General features: G+C 49.2%; 2 protein-coding genes across 3 annotated transcripts in view; both read right to left on the bottom strand.

The window, feature by feature from the left end:
- WDR18 (WD repeat domain 18) overlaps positions 1-18,049 on the bottom strand; it is a 40,609-nt gene extending 22,560 nt beyond the window's left edge. The window contains exons 1-4 of the mRNA XM_083720582.1: positions 17,714-18,049; positions 13,615-13,725; positions 2,864-2,997; positions 1,045-1,186 (exon numbers count right to left, since the gene is read on the bottom strand). Of these exons, the coding sequence (XP_083576708.1) occupies positions 1,045-1,186; positions 2,864-2,997; positions 13,615-13,725; positions 17,714-17,941 (615 nt within the window). The 5' untranslated portion in view covers positions 17,942-18,049. The remainder of the gene's footprint in view (positions 1-1,044; positions 1,187-2,863; positions 2,998-13,614; positions 13,726-17,713) is intronic.
- A 1,041-nt stretch (positions 18,050-19,090) lies between these two features.
- Positions 19,091-26,172, bottom strand: KXD1 (KxDL motif containing 1). Of its 2 annotated transcripts, none has more exons than XM_083720812.1 (5): positions 25,947-26,172; positions 25,025-25,138; positions 23,205-23,357; positions 22,627-22,673; positions 19,091-21,527 (listed from the first exon to the last, which is right to left on the bottom strand). In XM_083720812.1, the coding sequence occupies exons 2-5, from the start codon at positions 25,117-25,119 to the stop codon at positions 21,301-21,303; spliced, it is 522 nt and encodes a 173-aa protein (XP_083576938.1). In that variant the 5' UTR covers positions 25,120-25,138; positions 25,947-26,172; the 3' UTR covers positions 19,091-21,300. The 2 variants fall into 2 exon arrangements, with proteins under 2 accessions (XP_083576938.1, XP_083576939.1); XM_083720813.1 differs by having other exon boundaries at positions 25,987-26,154.
- Positions 26,173-26,206: the final 34 nt, after the last annotated feature.

Below are 26,206 nucleotides of genomic sequence, written 5' to 3'. Positions count from 1 at the left end.
ATACTACATTTTCTTGCTGCTCCCGTTTGCATCTGTACAAAATGTAGCCGTGTGCATGTTTGTGTGTGTGTATGTGTGTGTATGAGGCTGTGTACAGCACCCCACAACCTGAGAACCACCTGCCCTGAATCAATTTGGAGGGGGGAGTTTAACGCCCAATTAGAGAGTCAGTGTGGGGCGCAGTGGTTAAGAGTGTCGGACTAGGACCTGGGAGATCAGGGTTCAAATCCCCACTCAGTCATGGAACTCCCGGGATGCCCTTGTGAGTCAGTCACAGCCTCTTAACCTACCTCACAGGGTTGTTGCAGGGGTTAACCGAGAAGGGGTGGTGTTGAACAAGGGACTCCTTGGATAAAAAAGCGGGAGATAAATGCAATAAATAAGCTCTTCTGCTGACCTGCTGGAGAAAGCTGGAGGGGCCAGCCAGAGACAGATGTCAGTCGCCAAACTGGCATCCAGAGATCTCCATGGGGTTGCAATTGGACCCATGCAAGTCACAAAACGCACCTGGCTAATTTCTAACACTGGGGCTTCCCACTGGGCCATCTGGCTGGCCACTGTGGGGGAAAGACGCTGGACTAGAGGGGCTTGATCCAGCTGCCGCAGGGCTTCCTTGCTGCGACGCTTCTGCCCTGCTGTCAGGACTGGAGTCAGATGCAGGTCAGCAGGAAAAGCGCAGGGCTCCGTGGTCAGTGAAGTTAACTTTTTATTCAAGGAAATGGCATACAACTTAGCGACCCTTCCCAGGTGGTCCTGCCCCCTGGAGCCGTTGCCAGGACTGAAGTCACTTGACTCCCCTCCCCTCTGCTTCAGCCGGGAGTCTGAACTGCTCCCTGTCACAGACTCCTCCTGCTCACCAAACCCTCTTGCCTCTTCAGGATCCAACACCACCTCCTAATCTTCCCCCTCTTCAGTGTCCCACCACCAATCCCTGAGCTTTCCTCCTCCAGGATTTCCCTTGGGGGTTCCCTGGCTGGCACCTCCCCCCACGCCTCCCCGTGCAGGAGCGCCACTCCGCTCCCCTGGCCTGCTGGCCTCCCTTACCTTGGCCGTCTGATCTAGGGAGGCTGTGGCAGCACGGGCCATGGGACCACCCATGCCGCAGCAGAGGTCCGTGATGGGAAGGCTGTGTCTCGACCACACATGGCGGGGCTCTGGGCTCTGGGAGTTCTCAGCCTGCAGCACGCTGGGGAAAGGGGGGAAGGAAGAGGCCTCAGCACACAGCAAGCGGGGCAAGGAAAGCGGGGGGGGGGGTCCCAGGAAACGCGCATGGCGGGTGTGAGGGAATGTCCTCAGAGCACCCTCTGCCATTGGATGGCAGTTGACAAACAGTGGAGAGCAAAGGAGGTTGGGAACAGCGGCTGCAGGATCCAACCATGGGAGCCTCCCCTCCGGCTGGCTGTCCTTGCAGCCTCAATGGCCAAAGCAATTAAGGAAGAGATGCCGCCTGTCAAAAGCTCTGCTGGCCCAGGGGGTCAGGGACGTGCTGGCATCTCCATGCCAACTGCTGCTTCGGTGTGGAGGGAGCCAGCAAACAACGTTGGCACAGTGTGCAAAGTTGGGGGGGGGGGGGAAGAGTCAGAGGCTTCCATAGTGCCATTATTTCTGTCAAAGGGGGCCCAAAGCAGCCTGGTTAATGAGAATTGAGTGCCTGCTTGCAATGGGAGGCGAACAGAAGAAGGCTTGGCATCCTGGCAGCTCCTGTGCTACAAAACCTAAATTGTTTCAGGAGGAGGAGGCTGCCCACAGGGTCCCTGCATGAGTTGCTGTTCCACCCTCGCCTCCTTCTGATCAACCACTGGTCTGTGCAACGGGCTCAACCGCCATCATCCCACAACCCTGCCCCAGAAACCGCCTGCCGTGACTCTGCAAGACCTGCGGCTCTGGGGCTGCATCAAAGCCAGCCATGGTGGGAAGCTTTGGAAAACGAGCCTTCATGTTAAGAAGAGACTCAGCCAGAGACAGACAGGAGTGGGCCAAAAGGTTGTGGAAGAGGAAACCTCTGCAAACGGAACAAGCAAGTGAAGACTTTTGCCTCTTAGAATCGTCTGATCGCAGAGCTGGGAGGGAGCCCAAGGGTCAACTAGTCCAACCTCTAGGTTAGAAGGGATATAAAAGGAGAAGGAAAGCAACCTTGGAGAGCTGCTGCCAGTTTGTGTATGCAACACTGAACTTAATAATAATAATAAGAATGATAATAATAATGATAATAATAATTTATTATTTATACCCCACCCATCGGGCTGGGTTTCCCCATCCACTCTGGGCGGCTTCCAACAAAACACAATAACAAGATGGATCATAGAATTGTAGAGTAGGTAGATGGCTATTGTATCAAACCCCCACAGCCTGAGGAGGAACGGTTGAAGGAGCTGGGAATGCTGAGCCTGGAAAAGAAGGGACTGAGAGCAGATGGGAGAGCCATCTTCCAATATCTCAAGCAAAGGCTGTCCCGTGGAAGAGGGAACAAGCTTGTTTTCTCCTGCTCTGGAGGGCAGGACTTGAACCCATGGCTTCAGGTTACAAGAAAGGAGATTCCGACTAAACATCAGGAAGATGCTGACACTAAGAGCTATTCGACAGAACGGCCTCCCTCGGGAGATGGGGACTCTCCTTCTTTGGAGTCTTAAAGCAAAGGTTGGAGGGCCATCTGTCATGGATGTTTGAGCTGAGATTCCTGCATTCAGGGGGTTGGACTAGATGACCCTTGGGGTTCCTTCCAACTCCACCATTCTGTGGTCTCTCACTCGCCTCCTTCCCAGGCTAAACATACCAAGCTCCTTCAAGTTCCTCATCAGGCTTTGCTTCCAGACTCAGGATCATCCCAGTCGCCCTCCTTGGCACACCTTTGTCCATCTTTTACCTGTACAGGTTCCACACTATCACAAGGCTGTCCTTTGCTCCGGAGAGGAAGTGGCTGCTGTCGTCTGTGAAGGCCACGCAGGAAAGATCCTGGTAGTGTCGGTTCAGAATGGCAAGCAGGTTCCCGCTAGACACCTGGGGAAGCGACCCCAACATATTTGGGAGGTGGGGAAGAGAAGAGGAAATCAGGAGAGATTAGGAATCGAATGACACCCTGGACCTGATTTACCAAGGGAGACTGTAAATATCAGAGTTCAACACCTAATACCCACTTCTGACACCGGGTAGATATTGTACCCCAATATTTCCCTAACAAGACCACCTGCAAGCTCAGGACTAGCAGAGTTTCCCAAAACTCGGTTTCCAGCTGTTTTTTTACTATAATTTCCATCATCCCTCACCACTGGCCCTGCTAGCTCGGGATGATGGGAGTTGTAGTCCAAAAACAGCTGGAGAACAGAGTTTGGAAAACCCTGATCTGCAGTGATTCAAAATGCCTCCCCAGGGATGCAGGTGGGGGATATTCCAGCTCTGCCTGGATACAGCACCGAGGATTAAGCCTGGGACCTTCTGAATGGGAAAAGCAGGTACTCTGCTGCTGAGCTTATGCCCCTTCCTCTAAAAAGAAAGCAAGGCTCCGATCCGTGTGAAGGCTCATTTCATAGGAACGCAGGAAACGGACTTTTTAGAGAATCAGATGCTGGTACTGTCAGCACTGGCTGGCAGCGGTTCTCCAGGGTTTCAGACTCAGGGGTCTTTCACAGCCCAACAGAGAAAGACCCTGGGAGCTTCTGCATGCAAAGCACTCACACCTCTGCTGAGTTAAAGTCCTTCCCCTAAACTCTAGAAATTAATAAATGGTAGGGTTTTTATTGATTGGGATGTGGAGGGAGAAATACAAGCTGCAGCGGAATTCCTGGACTAGCCTACGCAAAAGGACCTGGCCACGCTAGGGCCACTTAGGAAGAAATAGAGGGCCACTGAGGTCAACTGTCCTCCCTCCTTGCCCTGAGACTGGCGGTTTGGAAGGCTGCAGGATAACTGGGTGTGGAGTGGCAGGAAAAGAGAGGGGTTTTAAGCAAGGTGTGCTGGGAAGAAGAAAGGGAGAGAAGGATGGGATCCATCTTGGGCAGGTTGGCTGAAGGCTGGCTGGGAGAGATGCCTTGGAGTCCAGGGCTGCACAAGCCCCTCTTGAAATGACCATGCTGTAAGATCGGGACTCCCTCCAGGCAGACTGAAGGTGTAAATAGGGGACTAAACCATATTTCTTAAAGGTATATCAGTCTCCGCCGTGTCTCAATTCTCCAAAGGACCACAGACCCTGCGTGGGTGCCTGGAACTCCCAGAGTCTTACAGTGGGTGGGGGTGGCACCTGACTTTTGAAACAATAGGATTCTGGTCCTCATTGTTCTGATTTAGATAGGAACCCACGAAGCTATACCAAATTACATTGTCAGACCTTCATGCTCAGGACGATCTACAGTGAATCTCTGGCGTTTCAGGCTGGGGCTTGTGTGTATGATATTCCAAGCCCTACCTGGAGATGCTCAACAGCTAATCTAGGCACAAAGGCAGGAAGAAGCAAAATGTTAAATGATTCTAGTCCTCATGACTAGACTGACATTCAAAGGACTGATTTAAACAGGAAACCTAGGAAGCTGCCTAATGCTGAGTCAGGCTGCTGGCCCAGATCATAAGAAAGGCATTTCCAGATGAAGGACTACAAAGGAAGACTTTGTGTTGGCCACCAGGCAGTGGCTTTTCCACCTGCCTTGACCTCCAGCCCTGGGAGCCTTTCCCAGAACATGACTTTGAGAACAGTAGAAGCATCCGGGAAGAGAGGAGTTCCTACATTTAAACCAATTTTATACGTTGTGTGTCCTTGTTTTTCAATTTGATCCTTTTACATGGCTTTGTATGTTTTGTTTTGTTTTATGCACTGTGACTTGCCATTATTTACCGGTATATTGATTATAGTTGAGTAATTCTTTATTGCAAACGCCTTAAAGCCTAGATAGCTCAATTGGTTATGATAACGCCAAGGTCGCAGTTTCGATCCCGGGGTTGAACTAATGATGAGTCCCTACGATGCTATGATTATTTGCTATTTTAATTTTACTGCTTACTATTATATTCTAATGGATTACTGAATATTGCTTTATTTGACAGAAGTTGTTTATTATGACTTCTTTTTGTCTTGGATCAGATTCTTATTAGAATCTGCGCGATCTTTGCTGTGTATTTTGTTGTCCCTTCAGCTCATAAACCGCCCTGTGTACAGTAATACAGAAAAGCGGTATACAAAAAGTGAAATGAAACCGTCCATCTAGCTTAATATTGTGTACACTGACTGGCAGAGGCTCTGCAGGGCTTCAGGCAGGGAGTCTTCCGCAGCCCTACCTGGAGAGGCCCCATGGGAACGAACCTGGGTCTTTTGGCATGCAAAGCAGGTGCCCAGCATGTTATTCCCAGGCACGCGTATTCAAGGCTGCAGCCCAGTTGTCTACCTCTATATCCTCCTGTCTGATGACACAGTGACAAGGCAGAAGGCGTCAAGACCAAGACAGAGACAGGAGCCTCATAGCCTCGGGGCTGCTGCTTGGGTGAACCTGTAAGGAAGTCACAAGCCACAGCCGCCTGGCGTATTATTAGCCGCATCGCGGAATGATTTGCATTACAATAAGCGGACAGTTATCAGCCCTCTGGGAGTATCGCTTGAGCTGCTGATCTGGTTGGAGCCATGCCAAGGCCGCTCTCCTCCTCCAGAACCAGCACCCAAGGGATACCCGTCTGACCCCCCTCCAATGGCAGCTTCTCAAAAGCAGGGCTGGAGAAAGTCATTTATCTCCAGCTGCCTTTAACTAAGAGGCCGAACTTTTAAGCTCTGTATTGTTACTGGGTTCAAATCCTCGGTTTTTGATTCCTTGCAATGCGGTTCAGTTAAACACAGATGTGATCCTGGCCTTTTGACTGCTGTTTCCACTTGCTTTGATTTTTAAAAATTTGAATCCTGGTCTGTGTCTTAAAGGAAGCTACTCTGTGAAGGGTTTGAGTTTAAAGGCACACCAGAAATCTTTAAAAGAAATGTATTTTGATAACCGCCCCGCCCCAAATTGGTTACTGGACATGGGGTAGGGTTTCTTGTGTGCCACGGGGAAGGCGACTTGTCTGCCCTGAACTTTTCTGCACCCCTATTTGAATTCAAAGCCGGATAGACAGCATAATAACTATAAGGCTAGAAAATAAGGTTACAATCAATCAATCAATTTCCTTTATTCGACCGATAGTCAGAAATAAAACACAGAAATAAAACACAATAGAAAATAAGGTTACAGAAAAACAGAAACACAAAATTTGATTCCTGGGAGTTCAAGGAAGGAGTTCTATATAGAGCTTGTGAGTACTTCATCTCAGGAACTAAGAGGAGGGCCTGAGAGATCTATTTTTTTTTGTTTCTCTATGTGCTGGAAGCTGCCTAGAGCGGATGGGGTGTAAGTAATAAAATTATTTATTCCTCCCTCCAGCTGCCCAATTGCTCACCTGCATAGACACTGCTGCTCGCCCTAGGCTACCAGGGTGCAAATCCTCCCACACTCAGCCTTGAAGCTCAGTGGGTGTGACCTCGCGAGCCAGTTACAGTTCCTCAGACTAACGCCACCTTGCAGGATTGTGACAAGGAAGAAATGGCAGGAGGCAGAGTACCAGGTAGGCTCCCTTGAGCTCCTCAGGAAGAAAGCTTCATGCCATTGCCTTTCCTCTCAATGGTCACCTGGGGAGAAGCCGTTCCACTAGACTACTTCAGAGGGAGAGAGATAGGAACCACCAGGCACTTCTTGCCCCTGAATTGTGCTGGCTGATAGTTACAGAAACCAGTGCCTGAGTTCGGATTTTCCTCTTCCCTCCTCATTCCTTTCCCCTTGTGTGCTATGCCTTTGTAGACTGTAAGCCTGCAAGCACCAGCGGCTGAACTGTATGAAAGCCATTCTGGGAGCATTTTGGAGTACAAACGCTCAAAACAAAATAAATGTTAAATATATATATATATAAAATAAACAGCCGTCAGTCCTAGCCAGGCTGATTATCAGCATCTCCCAATATTGACGCACCAAGCAGACGAGTCAGTTGATGCGAGGCTGTTCTGGGAGGGGCTCACTGGCAGATGGTCTTAGCCAGGCTGGAGAAGCCAGGGGGCGTTTTGATATCTTGCCAGCCAGGTGGAAAGGCTCTGCTGACGGAGGCAGAGGTGGGAAGGAGGAGCTGATCCAGACTTGTTACAACTCGTGGGAGAGGAGGGGGCTGCCATGCTTCCCTGCTCTGATGCAGCCGAGCGGAAGGGCTGCTGACGGAGGCGGTTCTGAGGAACGCGGCAGATTTCAGAGATCATGGTTGCTGGGGTGCCGGCAGCAGGTGAAGGGTCACTGGCTGCCCCTGGGCCCTGCTTGCACAGAAGCATCTAGCTGGCCATGGAGGAAAAAGGGAATGCAACAGCAGGTTGGGGGTGTGGAAGGAGAAAGGCAGGCAGGCTCCTTGCGTCCACACCCCCACCAGCAAAGTTTGTATAAAGATAAAAGAAACGACTTCTTCACGCAGCACAGAGTATGGAAACCCCTCCCACAGAAAGCAGTGCTGACTACCAACTTGAGACGAGGGCAGGGCGATATATGGCCCTAAACCGTTTTGAAGTCCATATCATACCAATATCATAGTTTTCGACCAGGCAATACATCAGGAATCATGATGTGTTAGGGCTGGGCAATATATCGCCCAAAAACATTTTGAAGTCCATATCATGATATTGGTTTCATAATTTTTGACCTGGTAATTTATGGCGAATCATGGTGTGTGTGTGTGTGTAATAGAGAGATACAAAAATCTCAATGCAGGGAAAAATGTGAAGCCAGCCAGTGCCTCTGCATAGCTACATCCTTATTTCAGACATTGTGACATATTGCTATGTTGTGATATTAAAAAGGTAAAGGGACCCTTGACCATTAGGTCCAGTCGCGGACGACTCTGGGGTTGCAGCGCTCATCTCACTTTATTGGCTGAGGGAGCCGGCGTACAGCTTCTGGGTCATGTGGCCAGCATGACTAAGCCGCTTCTGGCAAACCAGAGCAGCGCACGGAAACGCCATTTACCTTCCCGCCGGAGTGGTAGCTATTTATCTACTTGCACTTTGACGTGCTTTTGAATTGCTGGGTTGGCAGGAGCAGGGACCGAGCAACGGGAGCTCACCCCGTCGCAGGGATTCGAACCGCCAACCTTCTGATCGGCAAGTCTGGGGAGTCTGTGGTTTAACCCACAGCGCCACCCGTGTCCCTTATCGTGATATTATCTGGTTATAAATAGCGATGTTCAAAACCAGGTATCGCCCAGGCCTAACTTGAACTTGGCAAATTTAAGGAGGAGGGGAAGGCTATCAGCAGCTACTAGCCATGATGGCTCTGCCCTCGCAGTTGGAGGCAGCAATGCATCTGAATCCCAGTTGCTGGAAACCGCAAGAGGGCAAAGGGCTCTTGCGCTTGCACCCAGCTTGCAGGTTTCCCCACTGAGGCCTCTGTTTGGCCGCTGTGAGAACAGGTTGTTGGTCTTGATGTGACACTGGCCTGATCCAGCAAGCAAGCTCTACTTATGTATTTGAAGTCACCAAGAAGTCACCAAAAAAGGAAACTCAAATTTGATTCCATTACGGCTTTAAACTGTCCAAGACGGATCTAATTATTTTACAGTGCTGCCAATATTGCTATCAAGCCACCCACCACTTTCCCTCCCTGCCGCCACCAAAAAGCATAAATGTGACACCTTCTGGGCTTGATGGGCGGGTGTCCTTTTGCTTCCTTCACCCTGGGGTGAAGGGTTACTGCAAGCAAGCGTCTTGGGCGGACAACTTCAAAAGGAGAAAGTTTTAAGGGGGAAAAGAGACTCCGTCAGCAGTTCCACAAGGCTCATCTTTTGCAATATTCATCCTGCTCCTTACCACCTTGCTCAAACGTGCAGAAGAAATTGGGGCAGGGACAGGATACTGGGTTGTGAGGCAAGGAAGGAGAAGAAACTGCAGCTAAGTGGAGCATAAGGACCCAAAGGTTGTATTTTTGGGAGCAGCGCTGGAGGGCAGCCAGGAGAACTGGGTATGCTGCCAGATACCTGCTCAGGCTATATGTGCTCTACCTAGTGCGGCTACTTGCCGCTTTTTCTCCCTCTCTCGTAATGCCAGAACTCGGGGCCATAGGATGAAGCTGAATGTTGGAAGCACAGCTCCCTCTGTTGGCTCTGCTGTGACAGGCCAACTCCATCAGGCCCCCTCTCCATATCCCCTCAGCCTCTTTATTACTACTATTAAGAGACTGGAGAAGCCAGTATAAGTTGCATTTTCAGCTGAATTTGGGGAAACCACTCGAAGCATCCGTTGTGTTGAGCTATTTAAATTGCTTTTGTTTGATGTGTCAATGGAAACAGCTAAAAGTCTGTAAATTTTAATAATACAGTGGTACCTCTGGATGCAAACAGGATCCGTTCCAGAGCCCCATTCGCATCCAGAGGCGAACGCAACCCACGTCCAGCGTGTCGCGATTCACCGCTTCTGTGCATGACATCATTTTGACAGTTTGCGCATGCGCGAGTAGCGAAACCCAGAAGTAACGCTTATTCCGAAAATACTTATTCCGAAGCTACTTCAACCCGAGATATGACTGTAAACCTGATTTGCAATGGGGGTTGAATAATTTCAATGGCAACTGTAGGAAGAAGAGCTCCCTCCATCAGATCTGCTGCGACAAGCCAGCTCCACTGGGTCTCCTCTCCCCTCAACCTTCATCTGGAGGCAGCCTCAGTGGGAAAGATAGAAAGCAGGGCTCCCTCCATCAGCTTTGCTGGAAGCCCAGCTCCAACAGGCACCTCCTGCTCCTGAACTGTGCCAGATGATCATTACAGGAACAACTCTTTAGAAACTGGTGCCCAAGTTTCTGTTTTCCTCTTCCCTCCCAGTCCCTCTTCCCTTGTGTGTCGTGTTTTCTTTAAGACTGTAAGTCTGTAGGGAAGGACTGTTTCATTTTGACTGTATGCAAGCTGCTCTGGGAGACTCCTTGGTTGAAGAGCAGCATAAAGCTGCTCTAACTAAATAAAACAATTATTTACACGGGGAGGTTCAGGCAGAAGGAAGGACTTCTTGGCATGGTGCATTTTTAAACTGTGGAATTCGCTCCCGTAAGAGGGTGTGATGGCCATCGATTCCACGACTGCTTTAGAAGAGGATTAGACAAACTCACAGAGGTGGCTGTCATTGGCCACTTGCCACAATGGCTATATTTTACATTGTGATTTTAAACTGTGAACCACCCCGAGACCTGCAGGTATACTACCGTATTTTTCGCTCTATAACACGCACCTGACCATAACACGCACGTAGTTTTTAGAGGAGGAAAACAAGAAAAAAATATTCTAAACGAAACAGTGGATGTATGATTTTTGTGGTTCATGCTGTGGCCACAGACGTGATCTGACGGTGAGTTTGGGGTAGCCCAATGCAAAAATCCTGAGGATCCATGCTTTGTAACCACATTTTTGCGCCATTGCAGCCCCATGAAACAGTGGGTGTGGGTGTGTGTTTTTGGTGCAGGCTGTAGCCATGGATATGCTATGTGATCTGATGGTGAACCTGGGGTGACCCAGTGCAAAAATCCTGAGGATCCATGTCGATCCGTGCTTTGTAACCATGTTTTAAGTGGGGAGGGAAGGAAAAGCATTCAAGGGACAAGGAGCACGCGTGGGGTGTGTGGAGAAGGATGCGGCTAATAATGCAGGCGAGGGGTCTAAGGGGAGAAGGAACACGTGTGGGGTGTGTGGAGAAGTATGCGGCTAATAATGCAGGCGAGGGGTTTAAGGGGAGAAGGAGCTCGCGTGGGGTGTGTGGAAAAGGAGCTTTTCGGCGAGCTGAGCGGGGAGGGGGGAGGGAAAGAGCACTGTTGCTTTAAAGGAGCCAACCGGACAGCAGCCACTTACAGCAGTGTAAGCAGCTCCTTTCCTCTCTCGCTTTCCTCCTTCTCTCCCTCTTTGCTGCTTTACACAGCTAATGGCCCAAGTCCTGCTCAGCGGATCCCCCTCTCCCTCATCCCGTGCCCTCCTGTCCCCAGCAGCCTTTTAAAAAACTTTTTTACTGGTTTTCACTGCGCTCGTGGCTCAGAGCCCTCCTGTGCCCTGCCGTCCCTCTGCAGCCTCATTGCTCCATTTAGAGAGCGCACGGACCTTTGCTAGCTGAGGCTGCAGCAGCTGTTGCTGGCTACGCTGCGCTTTTTCTGGCTCGCTATGGCTCCCGTCTGTCCCTCCTCGCGTGTAAGTGGCTGCTGCCCGCTTTGCTGCCATGGCTCTCCTTCCCTCCCTCCTCCCCGGCTCCTCCCCCTCCTCCTGGCTGTAAAGCAAGCAAAGTTAGAGCGGGACAGAAGCCCTGCAAGCGGCTCCCCCTTTGCTTGACTGACGGCAGCCATGAGTGCTTTCGCTCCGTAACACGCACAGGCATTTTCCCTTACTTTCCAGTAGCAAAAAAGTGTGTGTTTTGGAGCGAAAATTACGGTAATTTATTTATTCTTCTTCTTCTTCATCATCATCATCATCATCTAGGTCTGCTGTTAGAGGCAGTAAACGCCTCTGAACGCCAGTTTCTTGGAATCGCAGGAGGGAGAGATCCTGCTGCATTCAAGACCTGCTTGAGGGTTTCCCTTCGGGGCATCTTTTTGGCACTGGATTGGGGTTGGGGGAGTGCGCTCCCTTGGACTGACCCAGCCCAAGGGCCCTCCTGATGGTCTCTTCTTGCATAACACCTGGCTGGAGAGCTTTAAAATGGCTGCAGGAAAAGGAACAAAGCTAACTAATTTGGGCCAGATTGAAGAACTCACTTTCCCAGCCTTGCTCCTTGCCTAGGAAACAGGATTAGCATCATGGACAGGTGAGGAGACAAAGTCAGCTCCTGCCCCCTTGTGGCAAGGTCTCATCCTGCACATCAATAAGGCTTCCAAATATCTTTTATTTCAGGTATGGTGGCAAAACGTGAACAGCTTATAATATTAATTTTATTATTTGCACCCCACCTATTTGATTGGGATGCCCCAGCCACTCTAGGTGGCATCCAACATATATAAAAACATAATAAAATACTACACGTTAAAAAGTTTCCCAATACAGGACTGCCTTCATATGTCTTCTAAAGGTTATCTGGGTACTCCTCTCCTCGACATCTGATGGGAGGTCATTCCACAGGGTGGGTGCCACTACCAAGAAGGCCCCCTGCCTGCACCTAGCTTGCTGTTTGGACTGAGGAGGGAGGAATACAGTAGCCCATCTCCCACTGTTGCATTCTGCCTCTTTCCTAGTGGCTCTGTATCTGTAAAGTGACCTTCCCTACTGGAGGTTTTTAAGCAGAGGTAGGATGGCCATCTGTCATGGATGCTTGAGCTGAGATTCCTGCACTGCAGGGGGTTGGACTAAATGAGCCCTGGGGTCCCTTCCAACTCTACGATTCTATGATTCTTTACTGAAGTCGCTTCTACAAGGGCTGAAGCATTAAGGACCAAGCATGCAGAAGGTCCCAGGTCCTTGAAACCCAAATTAAGCTTAGGCATCAGGCACATTTTGCACCTGGATATCGACCATTTGCGACCAAGTGAAGATGCATGGGTGGCAGGATTGCATCTGAAATCTCCACCATCTAGAGGCCTTTGCCTGGAGATTCTTGGATCTGGACTGTTTTCACACACCAACACCGCATCCTGTAGAATTCTACCCGCTATATTTTGTCTGCACAATCGGAATGAATTTCAGGAACCAAAATGCTTTTTCTGTGCAGCCTGAGCAGGAGTGGTGAACAGCGTTACAGTGAATTGTTGTTGCTTGCCTTCGCTCCCCCCCCCCACCCGCTCCTACGTTATGAATGGTCTGAGTCACCATTAAGAAAATGAGTTCGGAATAGGCCAGTATATATGTGGACTGTCCCTGGATCAAGTGACTTTCCTTCTTTCAATTTCTCAAAGCTCTTAACCTGGCTCAAGGTTGTCATCTGAACTAATGTTTAATTAAGGGGAGAGTGCTTTTGTGACCTGGTTCTACCTGCGGGACCACCTCTCCTGGTATGCCCCACGGAGGACCTTAAGGTCCACAAATAACAACACTTTGGAGGTCCCGAGCCTCAAGGAGGTTAAACTGGTTTCAACTAGGGCCAGGGCCTTTTCAGCACTGGCCCTGATGTAGTGGAATGCTCTGTCACAAGAGACTATGGCCCTGCGCGACTTGACATCTTTCCGCAGGGCTTGCAAGACAGAGTTGTTCCGCCTGGCCTTTGGTTTGGACTCGGCCTGACCCATGTTTCCCTCCCCTTATGATTTATCAGCTACTTTAAAATGAGGCTGCATTTTAAATTGCATTTTAACCTGTATTTTAAATTGGTTTTTTTCTTCTTTTTCTCCCCCCCCCTTTCCCCCCTATTATATTTTTACTGTGATTTTATTGGTGTTAGCTGTCCTGAGCCCGGCTCTGGTGGGGTATAAATAAAATTTATATTATTATTATTGGTTTTCCTGCTGCCACCTGGGTAGGCACTGTGAGGACAGGATACAGGACCAGATGGGCCATTGGCCTGATTCCACAGGCTCTCCTTGTGTTCTTATGAGGTTCTCCAATCCTGCTGAAGGCCACCGGTTCCTCCCACCCCACCCCTGAGTGGCCAAGAGAGATCACCCACCCACCCACATTTGCCACCTTCCTTACCTCCCAGAGGTAGATGCTTTCGGCGATACCTGCCAAGATGTAGAGACCGTTGGGAGCTGCAGCCAAGCAAGACACCAAGCCTGGGCAGATTATCTTCTGCTGGAGCTGATCCTACGCAAAACATCAACAGCAAACCTCTGGTTACGTGAAACGTATTCAATAAACACATATTCAATAAATACTACTCATTGTACAGAATTGTAGATTTCAACAGAAGTAGCTCATAAAGTTCAACGAAAAAAGTAGACGACCCAGTGGATCAGTTCATTCTCTAATCAGTTTATGCATAAGGTGTTTATTCCACCTGTCTGTTCATAGAGTCCAACAATCCACATTCGTGGACCTTATGCATAAACTGAAATCTACAATTCTATACAACGAATAGCATATATTACTCTTTCAAATGTTCAGCCGGTTATGTCTTGTGTGTTTATTGGAGTTTATCCTAGGGGCAGTGGAGGGAAAGAGTATTATTTATTTGTTACTTATTAAAATATTTCTGTACTGCCCCACACATCAATCTCTGGGCAGTGTACCTCAATAAAAACACACACAGCCTAATACCACAATAAAAACATGGGAAGATTCAGGACAGATAAAAGAAAGTACTTCTTCAACGCAGCACATAGTTACTGTGGAACTCGCTCCCACAAAAGGGTGGGACAGCCACCAACTTGGTTGGCTTTAAGGGACAAATGAACAAATTCATGGTGGAGAGGTCTATCAATGGCTATTCACTGTGACAATATGCTCTGCCTCCACAGACAGGGGCAGCAATGGTTCTGAATACCAGTTGCTGGAAACCACAGGAGGGGAGAGGGCTCTTGTGTTCAAGTCCTACTTCATAAGATCACAGAACCGTAGAGTTGGAAGGGATCCCAAGGATCCTCTAGCGCAATGCAGGAATATGCAGCTGCCCCATTGAACCTGCAGCCTTGGCGTTATCAGCACCATACTCTAACCAACTAAGCTATCCAGTTGGGTTTTCTTGTTTTCCACAGGCATCTGCTTGGATACAGTGAGGATGCTGGATGCTGGACAGGATGGGTCATTGGCCTGATTCTTCAGGCTTCTTATGTCAGTGAGTAGATTAATCATTAAAAAAATTAAAAACCCATATTGGAATGGAAAGCTGATCAGATGCTGAAAATGGATGCACTAAAAGAGTAGAGTGGTACCTCAGGTTACAGACGCTTCAGGTTACAGACTCTGCTAACCCAAAAATAGTACCTCAGGTTAAGAACTTTGCTTCAGGATGAGAACAGAAATCCTGTGGCGGCGGTGCAGCAATAGGCCCCATTATCTAAAGTGGTACCTCAGGTTCAGAACAGTTTCAGGTTAAGAACGGACCTCTGGAACGAATTAAGTTCTTAACCCGAGGTACCACTGTATCCACTTGTGGATAGCTCAGTCAGTAGAGCATGAGGCTCTTAATCTCAGGGTCATGGGTTTGAACTCCATGTTGGGCAAGAGATTCCTGCATTGTAGTGGGTTGGACTAGGTGATCCTCCTTTACAAATCTAGGATTCTACCCTACATAGTAAAGCAGGGGCCTGCAAAATGTGGTCTGCAAGCTTCATTTGGAATGTCTGCCGCATTTCTGTGAAGACTTGATCTGGTGGAAGTCTTTTGTGTGACTGGCGGAGATACTTCTCCCTACCTGTTCCCCAGTGTGGGGCTGCATACACATTACAGTTTACTACAGAGCAGGTGCCACTCTTAAAACAACCTAGATCTGAGTTTGATCGCTGAAATAAGATGCCTTTGTGTGCATCCCCAGTCAGGAGTTTAAGCTACTGGGAGATGTCGCTGAACACTTCTTTTTTTAAAGTGAGTTGGGATTTCAGTTCTAATCCATTACAGTATTTGGGGAAATGCTTAAAAACTCTGGCAGAGCACAGTTGAGAGAGGAGGAGGCGGCTTAAGACGATAAGAGGGCTGGGAAGAAAGCAAATGAACTGTGTTGTAGCAGAGAGGGATATCAAGCTATCCAGGACAGAAGGGCTAGAGAGGAACTGCAACCCAGACAGGCATAATAGGCTTGGCTTTTATCTTTCAGCTGGAGTGACATAATGCGAGTGGAAAGACGGTTGGAAATTCTGCAGCAGCTAGTGAAAGATTACCCGGTTCTGAGGGTCTAACGATTTAAAGCCCTAGCACACAGAAGAACCACAGCCAAGCTATGCTCTGTGTTACTTCTGCATGCAGATTACAATTAACTTGGGTGGCTTTAAAAGTAGACTGGGCAAACTGGCACCAGTCAGAATGGCCAATCTCTGCTTCCCTGATCGGAGGCAGTAATGTTTCTGAATACCAGCTGCTGTAAACCACGGGAGGGGAGAGGTGCTACTCTTGCACTGGGGTCCAGCTTTCAGGCTTCCCATTGGGGCATCTGGTTGGCCACTGTGAGACCAGAATGATGGACTAGCTGGACCCCCCTTTGGCCTGTTCTGGCAGGCTCTTCTTACATTCTCTCTCAGCTCCCCTCCATCTGCAATGCCGGGTTAACAGTACAGGGCTACCTTGCAGGGCTGTTGTAAGCCTTATAATGCAATGCACGCAAAGCCCAAGATAAACAAACTGTATCATTATCAAAAGTTTTCTATTTATTATGAGGAGGGGGTGATGTTTTAGAAGGGTGCTGGTCTCCCACAGCTTTTCAGGCTGTTGTGGAGGAGAGCCTTGTCTCCCCACCCAGAATGTATTGGAGTACAACTCCCAGCATCCCTGATCATGCGCCATGATGGATACTGGAGCAGGCGAGAGCTGGAGGTCCGAAAAGCAGCTGGCTATCGGCCACTTGTGATCAAGTGAAGATGCCAAGATGGTGCTGGACATCTCTTCCATCTGAGGATCGTTGCATCTGGACTGTTTTCACACAGTAATATCCCATCCTGTCAAATTCTATCCGTTATATTTTATCTGCACAATAAGGGTGAATTTCAGGAACCAAAATGTGTCGTCAGTGCCGCCTGAGCAGTAGCAGTGAACATCGTTATAGTGAATGGTTGTCACTTGTCAGTTGCCCTACTGCCCTGCTCAGTTGAGAAGAATATTCCTACGTTATGAATAGCCCATGTCCCTATTAAGAAAAAGGGATCGGAATAGGTCAACATACAGTGGTACCTCGGGTTACATACGCTTCAAGGTTACATATGCTTCAGGTTACAGACTCCGCTAACCCAGAAATAGTGCTTCAGGTTAAGAACTTTGCTTCGGGATGAGAACAGAAATCGTGCTCTGGTGGCGCAGCGGCAGCAGGAGGCCCCATTAGCTAAAGTGGTGCTTCAGATTAAGAACAGTTTCAGGTTAAGTATGGACCTCTGGAACGACTTAAGTACTTAACCCGAGGTACCACTGTATATGTAGACTGCCCCTGGGTCAAGTGACTTTTCTTCTTCATGTTCTCAAAGCTCTTAACTGAGCTCAAGGTTGTCCTCTGACCTAGCCAGATGTTTAACTGAGAATCAATCACAGTCAGTCCATCCTTTGGAAAACAAGACTCAGTCTAGAGCAGGGGTGCCCCTACTTTTTTCAGAGAGGGCCAGATTTGATGAAGTGAACATGTGTGACGGCTGACCAAAGTTACTGAGCTTTTTTTTTTTACAATTTTACCCCAAAGTTGTTGAGCTTTCTTTAGGATTGAAGCTGATGAGCTTTCTTTAGGATTTTACCAGGACATATACAGTGGTACCTCGGGTTAAGTACTTAATTCGTTCGGGAGATCCGTACTTAACCTGAAACTGCTCTTAACCTGAAGCACTACTTTAGCTAATGGGATCTCCTGCTGCCGCTGGAGCACAATTTCTGTTCTCATCCTGAAGCAAAGTTCTTAACCTGAAGCACTATTTCTGGGTTAGCGGAGTGTGTAACCTGAAGCGTCTGTAACTCGAGGTACCACTGTACTACCACGTGGGGGGCGGATTAGGCCCCCCGAAACAGACTTTCGACATGCCTGGTCTAGAGGGAATCTGGGGGGGGGTTGATGTCTAGAGTTGGGGTTTCCATGGGAACCCCATCGGGGGGTCACTCCCGGGGGCGGGGCTTCCTGAGGATGCGCACGCACGCGCAGCCCCCTTCCCCCCCCCCGTGGTCCTACCTTCCTCTGGAGCTCCCAGGCGCCCACGCAGGCCTTGCCCAGCTGCGCCCCGAGCAGGTGCTCCCCGCCCAGCAGCGCCATCCCTCGAGCCGCGCAGCTGAACCCGCGGTATCCGGCCACCGACGCCCCGGAGCCCACTTCCCACACCGAGCAGCCGCCTCCGGACGACGAGGCCGCCTCAGCCGCCGACACCAGCGCCACCTCCACGGGGCCGCCGGCAGCCGCCATCTTGGGCCGTCACGCCTCCTCCCCGCGCGCATGCGCGGCCGCAGAAGGGAGCGCGAGGGAATCTTCGCCTACTAAAGACACGCCTCCTCCGGCTCCAGGCCCCGCCCCTTGATTGTCGGAAGTGACGAACAAAACAATAGAGGCGGAGAACCATAGAGTTTGCCCTTAGGACTACAGCTCCCAGAAGCCCTCAGCCCCCAATGGTCAGGGATGGGAGCCGTACAGCGTTTCCCAACCTTGGGCCCCAAGCTCCTTTTTTTGGACTACAACTCACCTCATTCCTAGCTACCAAGGGGTGATGGGAATTGTGGTCTGGAAGCAGCTGGAGACCCCTGGCCTAATGGATCTGGGTGGGTCCCTGGAACTCCCTGCCTCTTGAGATCCAGCAGGTGTCTTCACAAAATCATAAAATTTGAACGGACCTCCCACATTATTCTGGCTGAGTTATTAATAAGAATGCTATCATTGTCTTGATTATGGCAGTATCGTTGTATTTTGTATTAAGCATATGAATATGTGTACTACTGTTTTTTTAAGCATCAAGTGGCACTTCCCACAAGCTTGTTCTAGTTTTCGGAAGGATGCCATTAATTCCTAAAAGGCGGGTTGGGAAGATGCTGGCTGAACTCCCAGCTCAGCTCCAGCAGCCAGCATGGTCAGTAGTCAGATACGATGATTTCTGGAAGCCCAGTATCATCTGAAAGACCACAGTTCTCCCATCCTTGCTCTAAGAAGTAGGATTCCCTTATTCCATGTGAGAGATTGAGGGATGCCTCTATTTAGAGATGAGGAATGGTGAAAGGCGGTATCCCTCCAGATATCACCGAAGGAATGCCTGTTTGTTCAGGAAGGAATGCCTGTCTCTTCTCAGACCAGGGATGGGGATCCAAATATTGTTGGAAATCAAATTCCCACAAGCAACAGCCAGCACAGCCAGGGGGTCACAAATCCTTCATTCGTGTGCTAAAACCCTATTATTGTGGTGATCTTGTAGTCGTCTGTCTCAAGAGGCAATGGAGTGTGCCTCTGGGGGCAAAGTCAAATCGCTGCGTGAGCAGCACCAAAATGACCTCCCTGGCTGAAAAAGCTTCCGTGCCCCATGAAAGCCAATCAATAAAAACAACAAATACAGCTCACAAACACCAGATCTATCAATTAATGCAACTCTTTTATTGGTTATTACCTCATTAATCTCTGTAAACTTGTAGCAGTACAAAAATATTATTCTTTGAATTACAATGCATTTCAGGAGTTTTTATTATTACTTACGGTGGAGAGAGGAAGCAGCTTGCCCCAACCTTTACCCAACAAATCTAGCCATTACCCGAGTTCCGGCGAAGGGAACCATAATACAGACCGTTGTGTGGGATGGGCGCTTAAAAACTGAACACCAGAGAAACAGACACTTGTCAGTAAAACGGTAACTGAAGGTGTCATGGAAGGGGGGGGGGGACAGGTATCAGGGTTAAGCCCAACAAAATTCTACTCAAGAGTAGACCCACTGAAATCAATGGATGTGACTACTGATTTCAGTGGGTCAGTGCTGAGTAGGTCGAATGTTGAGCACAACCCAGTACTGGGATGCAACTGAACACTTAGGGTAGCTCAACAGCTTTTAACTTTTCTGCCCTCTTCTAAATTTGTTTTTGGGATTCCCCCCAACCCACTCGATTTGGGGGGCAGGCAGGCAATTAGAGGAGGTGGGGAAGTTTCACTGGACAGGTAAAAACTGTTGTGGTGGCGTTAACTGTTTACACTGGATACCTCTAGGAAAAAGTACCTAACGGGATGTTTATAACAGATGTTAAGAAGGGAGTGGAAGCAGTGGGCAACCTCTGCTTAAGATGGTGGGCTAGGAGAGCTGAAACTAATGCCAATATATTTTGTACCTGGCAACCAACGCGTCCCTTGGGCTTCGGATGGAACATGGGTAGACAAGTCTGAAAACCCGTGGACGCAAATTTCCACATCCTCTAGCAGCTATGGTGACTCATTTTCCAGAAGAAATGTAATCCGAGTCAACTCTGGAAGTGTACACTCAATTCTGACCAAACTAAGAGTCCTGATGTATATTTTGCTCCAGGAGACTTTATTTGGTCATAATTGATTCTACACTTCTAGAGTTAATGCTAAAGTCATTACATCTGGCCAATGAGCCACCATAGCAGTTATAAATCTGAAACCCAAGGCGCGCTTTGGTTGCCAGCCGCAAAAAAAATTCCAGCTCTTCTTCGCCACTAACAAGGCAAGCACATACACACTCTTGTGTCAGATATAAGGTGCATCATTGGATGATGGAAAAAGTAGCGCAGGAAGAGAAATACTTTTAAAGGGGAGTTTAGAGGAAGCCGCGATGGAGGCTGCTGTGTGCTCCAACCCTCACGGAGTCAGCAAGAGAACCAGGAGAGGGGAGCAGATCTGCACTTCTTTGGAACAGGGCACAATGCAGCTAACACCACAGGCCCATGCATGGACAGAGTGCGGGCAGGAAAACACGGCTCAAGGAACTGGGAGCGCCCCGAGTGGTGGAGGAACTGAGCTCCGCTATCAACACTCGTGCCCGGCAAAATGGAGTCGGGGATGAACTCCAAATTGCTTCTTCTCACGAGAAATGCTACCACTGTAAAAAATGTCCTTGTGTGGATTCGGGGTATATAGCAAGTGCAGAGGGCTGCATTGAAGAAAGCTCCTCTTGGGGCAGACCCCTTGAAATTAATGGCCCCACGTTCATGATGATTCATTTCACGCAGGTCTCCGAAGAAGTTTGGATAGAACCGAGTGCTTCTTGCATGTTATTCTGTTTACAGGGTAGCAAATGAACCAGCAGGCAGCCGTTGCAGGGACACACAGCTGACACACAGTTGGCCAATTCCCCGAAAGCTGCACATTTGGGGCTGATAGCATCCCTGTTAGAGAACAATCTTTTGAGCACATGCAAGTTCATGTGTGTCTTAAGCATGGTTATACCGTTGGCGGGGAGGCTGGAGGTAGCCCTCAGTGAACACACCCAATCGTGCAATTGGGCAAACACCCCCCCCCCCGATGCAGTGTGTTTCCCCCACCCCCCAAAAATGTGAACTAGCTGCTCACCGTTTTGCATATTCAGCATAAAAATCACAGATCAGCACTGCGGGGGAAGACGGCGGTTCATGCAAGAAAAGCCACTTTTGCCCAGGTTTGCCCCTCTCTCTCAGACGCAAAGAAACAGCTGGCCAAGACAACACAGAAAATACAGGTTGGTTGGTGTTTTGTTTTGTTTTTTTAAAAAAAGAAGGGGGTCGCCAGTTTGCAAGTCCAGAAGCAAGCAGGGATCGAGACGGCGCATCAGTTCGCCCCACGCGAGAGCTTCACTGCAGAGACTAGTCCGTCTCATTGTCGTCATCTGTGATGCTCTGCCCATTCACCGCTGGCGAGTCGTACGGCCCCTGGGAAAGGTCCTCAAAGTCGTGGCTGGTGGCAGGGGAGATGATGTCCGGGCTGGTGTCACAGGACTCCGTGCTCTGCTCCGAGGTAGCAATGGTGGTGGCGGTGCTTCTGGGGATCGGGTCGAAGTCGTCGTCTTCCAGGATGGGAGATTCGTGGATATCTGAGGATCAGAACAGTAATGAGGCAGACCAACAGACGGGGCAGGTAAGAGCGGGTGGCTAGAAAGCACATGCTGCCTTCGCCAACGGAACGAAGCATTAGGCGTGTTACCTGGAAGGCAGAAAGGTGGTCTAGCCTATGGGACCACTGTGAAGACTGTTACTGTTAATGCAGGTGAAAAGGGTTTTGAGAGCACAGGAAAATAATCGGCGCTGGGCTTGGGGGTTTTGAAACATGTGCAAAGTGAACTTTTAGGAGAGGCTTACAAGAGTTGTAAAGACAATAAAACATGTTCAGTTCTGGACACCAAAATTTGAGAAGGATGCTGACAAGCTGGTAGGTATGCAGAGGAGGGTGACAGAGATGATGAGGGGTCTGGAAAGCAAGCCTGGTTAGGAGCGCTTGAAGGAGCTGAGGATGTTTAGCCCGGGAAAGAGGAGACTGAGAGGAGATAGGAGAGCCACCTTCAAATATCTCAAGGGCTGTCACATGGAAGATGGAGGAAGCTTGTTTTCCCCTGCTCTGGAGGGCAGGACTCGAACCCATGGCTTCAAGTTACAACAAAGGAGATTCCGACTAAACATCAGAAAAAACTTTATGATAGTAAGAGCTGTTCAGCAGTGGAACAGTCTCCCTTGGCAGGCTGTGGACTCTCCTTCCTTGGAGGTTTGTAAGCAGAGGCTGGGTGGCATCTGTCCTGGATGCTTGAACTGAGATTCCTGTATTGGACTACATGACCCAAGGGGTCCCTTCCAACTCTACAATTTTATGATTCTATACGACTACCTTACACTTGTTTACACAGCATTGCATTTGATGTTTTACTGTTCATTCACACAGCCTGGAGAGCAAAATGCACACTATTTCCTAGGAAATATGACTGGTTGGTGTTGTGGTTTTTTTTAAGGAAATGGTTTTTAAAAAGTGCTGTGCTGCTTTTACAATACGTATTTTAAAAGGTCTGCTTCTATAGGGTTTATAGTTTAATTTCTATGCTTTTTTAACCTTCTGCATGTGTGTCACTGGTGTAAGCTGCCTTGTCTCACTCTGGGGAATAGGGGGATATAAATATAACGACAATTAATAATAATAATACTCACTACTAAATGCCTCTGGATACTGTTTCGCGAGCTTCCCTTTAAGAGTCCTGTATGAGACACAAACATGAAAATCTGTCAGGTATTATTTAGCTAGGATTCCTCTGTTGTTTGGGGTTGGACTAGATGATTGGGTACCTTCCAATTCCACAATTCTATGGTTCTATGGCATACCATTAATGCCACAAAAGTAGAATAAAATGAGCAGCCGAAAATACAAGGGTGGGTGTGTGTCAGAATAATTTCCAGACCTCCCCCCTCTCTGTTTTATCCCCCAAAAACCTGTGAGGAAGGCTCGGCTGAAAAACAGGCTGCCCAGTGAGCCTTGTGGCCGAGGCAGGATCTGAACCCTGATCTCCCACATCTTAGACTTAGATCTCCCACACCAGGGGTGGCTAACCTGTAAACCTGAAGGTGTTACTGAGCCACACCTCCAATCACCCATAGGTGCTGTAGCCAATAGCAAGGAATGATGGGAGTTGTAGTTTAGTAAGATCTGGAAGGCCGTAGATTCTAAGCAACAGCATTACTTGCCCCGTGGACAAGATGGGAAGAATGCCCTAGTGGTCGGCCAGCCTCACCTGATTCTCCGGAAGATGCTATCCAGATCTTTCTTCATCTCCACTAAGGTCCGGGTGTGGTGCAGGAACTGCTCGCTCATCTGTTGCATGCGGACGCCAGACAGGTTATTGAAGTTGAGCAGCATCTCGTTGGTTTTCTCAAATCGGTCCAGCCTGGGCAACAAAGACAAGCTGTTGGCTTGGGTTGGCTCAAGAGGCAGGTTTAAGATTACCAGGATTAAGGAATGTTTTGGGAGCTGCAGGCAAGCATGAAGAATGTGCAGTGTTCTAGACTTACCAAGTTTTGGGAAAAAGTGCTGGATTGTATAACTGACTGCAGAAAAAATTAAATCTTTCAGCAGAGAATATTCTTTTGAATTATGTACCTAGTGTATGGAAATGGGATTCTACACACCCTAATGGTACCCAAGAGACTGATACTGATGAACTGGAATAAAGATATGATAACCTTTAATCAATGGATTGACAATAGGACAACACTCGCTACTTATGAACGGACTGCTTACGGATGCAGACTTTGCTTGCATAAAATGACAACATTTAGAATGAGTTTGTACAGAATGTATAAACATCTATATAGGTATTAGGATGATAACACTATATCAATTTATGTATGGGAGTACACTACTTTGCATTTTTGCATTTTCTTTCTTTATTATATGAATGTTTGTTCCTTTGTGTCTTTATAATTGTAATTTATTTATTTCTATTTTATTATAATTGCTAATTCTTTCAATAAAAATATTAATGGAAAAGCTTAATAATAATAATAAAAAGCATGAAGAACGTAAGCGGAGCGAGGCCAAAGGGAGTCCACTGAGCCCAGCCCAGTGGCCAACAGATGTCCCAAAGGGGAAGCCTGCAATCAGGACCTCTCCCCACTGACAATTGCCAGTAAATGCATTCCAGGGGCATTTACTGTCTCCAACGTTGAAGGGAGAGCACAGCCAGAGTGACTGGTAGTCACTGGTGGCCTTATCCTCCTTCAGTTTGGACCAGTCCCAATAATAATAATAATAATGATAATGATAATCATAATCATAATAAATTTTATTTATATCCTGCCCTCCCCAGCCAAGACCGGGTTCAGGGTGGCTAACACCAGGTATAAAAACAAGATTAAAATACAACATTAAAATGCAGCCTCATTTCCGTAGAAACTCAAATCAAAAACTTTTTGGGGGATGAAAATGTCAAATCTTCACCAAGGCCAACTATCCAGACTGGTCCTACATGAGCCAGAAAAAAGCCAGGGAAGTCCCCAAATAGGAGTTCCATCAGAGAAGGAGAAAGGAAAAAGGAAAGAGGGGAAGGGGATCAAGTTGATTCCAAGCCAAAGGCCAGGCGGAACAACTCTGTCTTACAGGCCCGGAAAGAAATCAGATCCCGCAGGGCCCTGGTCTCATGAGACAGAGCGTTCCACCAGGCCAGAGCCATCACTGAAAAGGCCCTGGCTCTGGTTGAGGCTAATCTGACTTCCTTAGGGCCCGGGACCTCTAGAGTGTTGCTATTTATGGACCTTAAGGTCCTCCGTGGGGCCTTCCAGTGGCCACCACTGCCTTCTGCGGGAGTGACTTCCAAAGTTCAGTGCTCCTCTCCAGTGAATGCTGAGAGCCATGGAAGGGTAAGGCAAGAAGATGGAGACATGGAGCAGGAATTTGGAAGGAGAACACCCTGCCCACCATGCATTGCAGGGGGTTAGATTAGATGACCCTTGGGGGCCCCTTCCAACTCTACAATCCCACGAGTCTATGATGAGAAAGAAGCACTACCAAGGTGGGTAAGTCCAGTGCTGCAAAATAAGAACAGGGGCCACTCACATGTTCTTTTGAGCCAGAATGATGGCGTTCACATCCTCCGAGTTGACCATGCCAAGGACCCGGCTGCAGAAGACAGCTGAGGCCGTGGGCTCCATCTTAACGTGGGGCTTGTACCTGAGGAGGAGAAGGAAGAGGTCAGGGTGGAAAGAAGGAAGAGGGAGAACACTGAGGAAGTGATTCAGAGAAGCCACGAGGATCTAGCAGGCAAGGCGCAGATCAGAAGAGCATCTGCGCGAGAGGAGGCAGGCGCTAATCTACAAGGAATGGGGATGTTATCTCAAGTAAGTGAGCCAAGCTGCGAGCAGCAGCAGAAGAGACCAAGCAGCCCTGGCCTTCCTGGGTGGAAAGATCCAAAAGGGAAGTGTAAACTGTCTTTTTTCTTGTTGAAAAGTAAGCAAGCCCCTTCCCCACAATTAAAAGCCCCTTGTTATCTGAGAAGCACTTTTGCCACGACAGGCAAAGCCCCTTCCCCATAACAGGAGCACCCCTGCCAAGGAAGCTTCCCCACTGACCACCTCCTCCTTCAAAGCCCCTGAAACAAGACAACCCCCCAACAACAGACAATCCCCACCCACTCCAACCAGAAGCCCCACCCACAACAAGCCCCTCCCATGCAAAACCACGCCCACCAATGCAATAATTCCCCGCCCACAAGCTTCCAACAACAAAGCCCCGCCGACCAAAGACCCCGCCCACAAACTCCTCCCCAATAAGCCCCACCCATTGAAACCAGAAGCCCCGCCCACAACAAGCCTCCAAGAGCAGAGAAAGCCCCGCCCACCAAGGTAAAGGCTCCACCTACCTAATGCAGAAGGCCCCGCCCACAAGCCCCCCCAGCTTACTCCCCCCCCTCACAAGAACAGCTCCTGCCCCTGGGAAGGGAAGGCGCCCCCCCTCCCAGGAGACCCCGCCCCCGGCCTACCTGAGGGGCCTCGCCAGTTCCGGGCTCACCTGTCCGTGGCCGGGGCGGGGGAGCCTTGAGGGCCCGTCGAGGCGCCGGAGGTGAGGGCGGCGGCCCCTCGCTCCGCGCCGCCGCTGCCCCCGCCGAGGGCCGCCTCCTGCCCCGGACAGGCGCGCGCACGGAGCCCAGCTTGCTCGCCCGCTGGCTCACTTCCGGGTTGGGGCGTGGCCCCACGCACGGCGCGACCTCGCCGTCCCCTTGCGCGCATGCGTGCGTATGGA

The sequence above is a fragment of the Podarcis gaigeae genome (genome assembly GCF_964106915.1).
Source record: "Podarcis gaigeae genome assembly, chromosome: 18".
Lineage (NCBI taxonomy): Eukaryota > Metazoa > Chordata > Lepidosauria > Squamata > Lacertidae > Podarcis > Podarcis gaigeae.
Note: the sequence above shows the minus strand (reverse complement) of the source record. Positions and strands in the feature narration are given on the sequence as shown.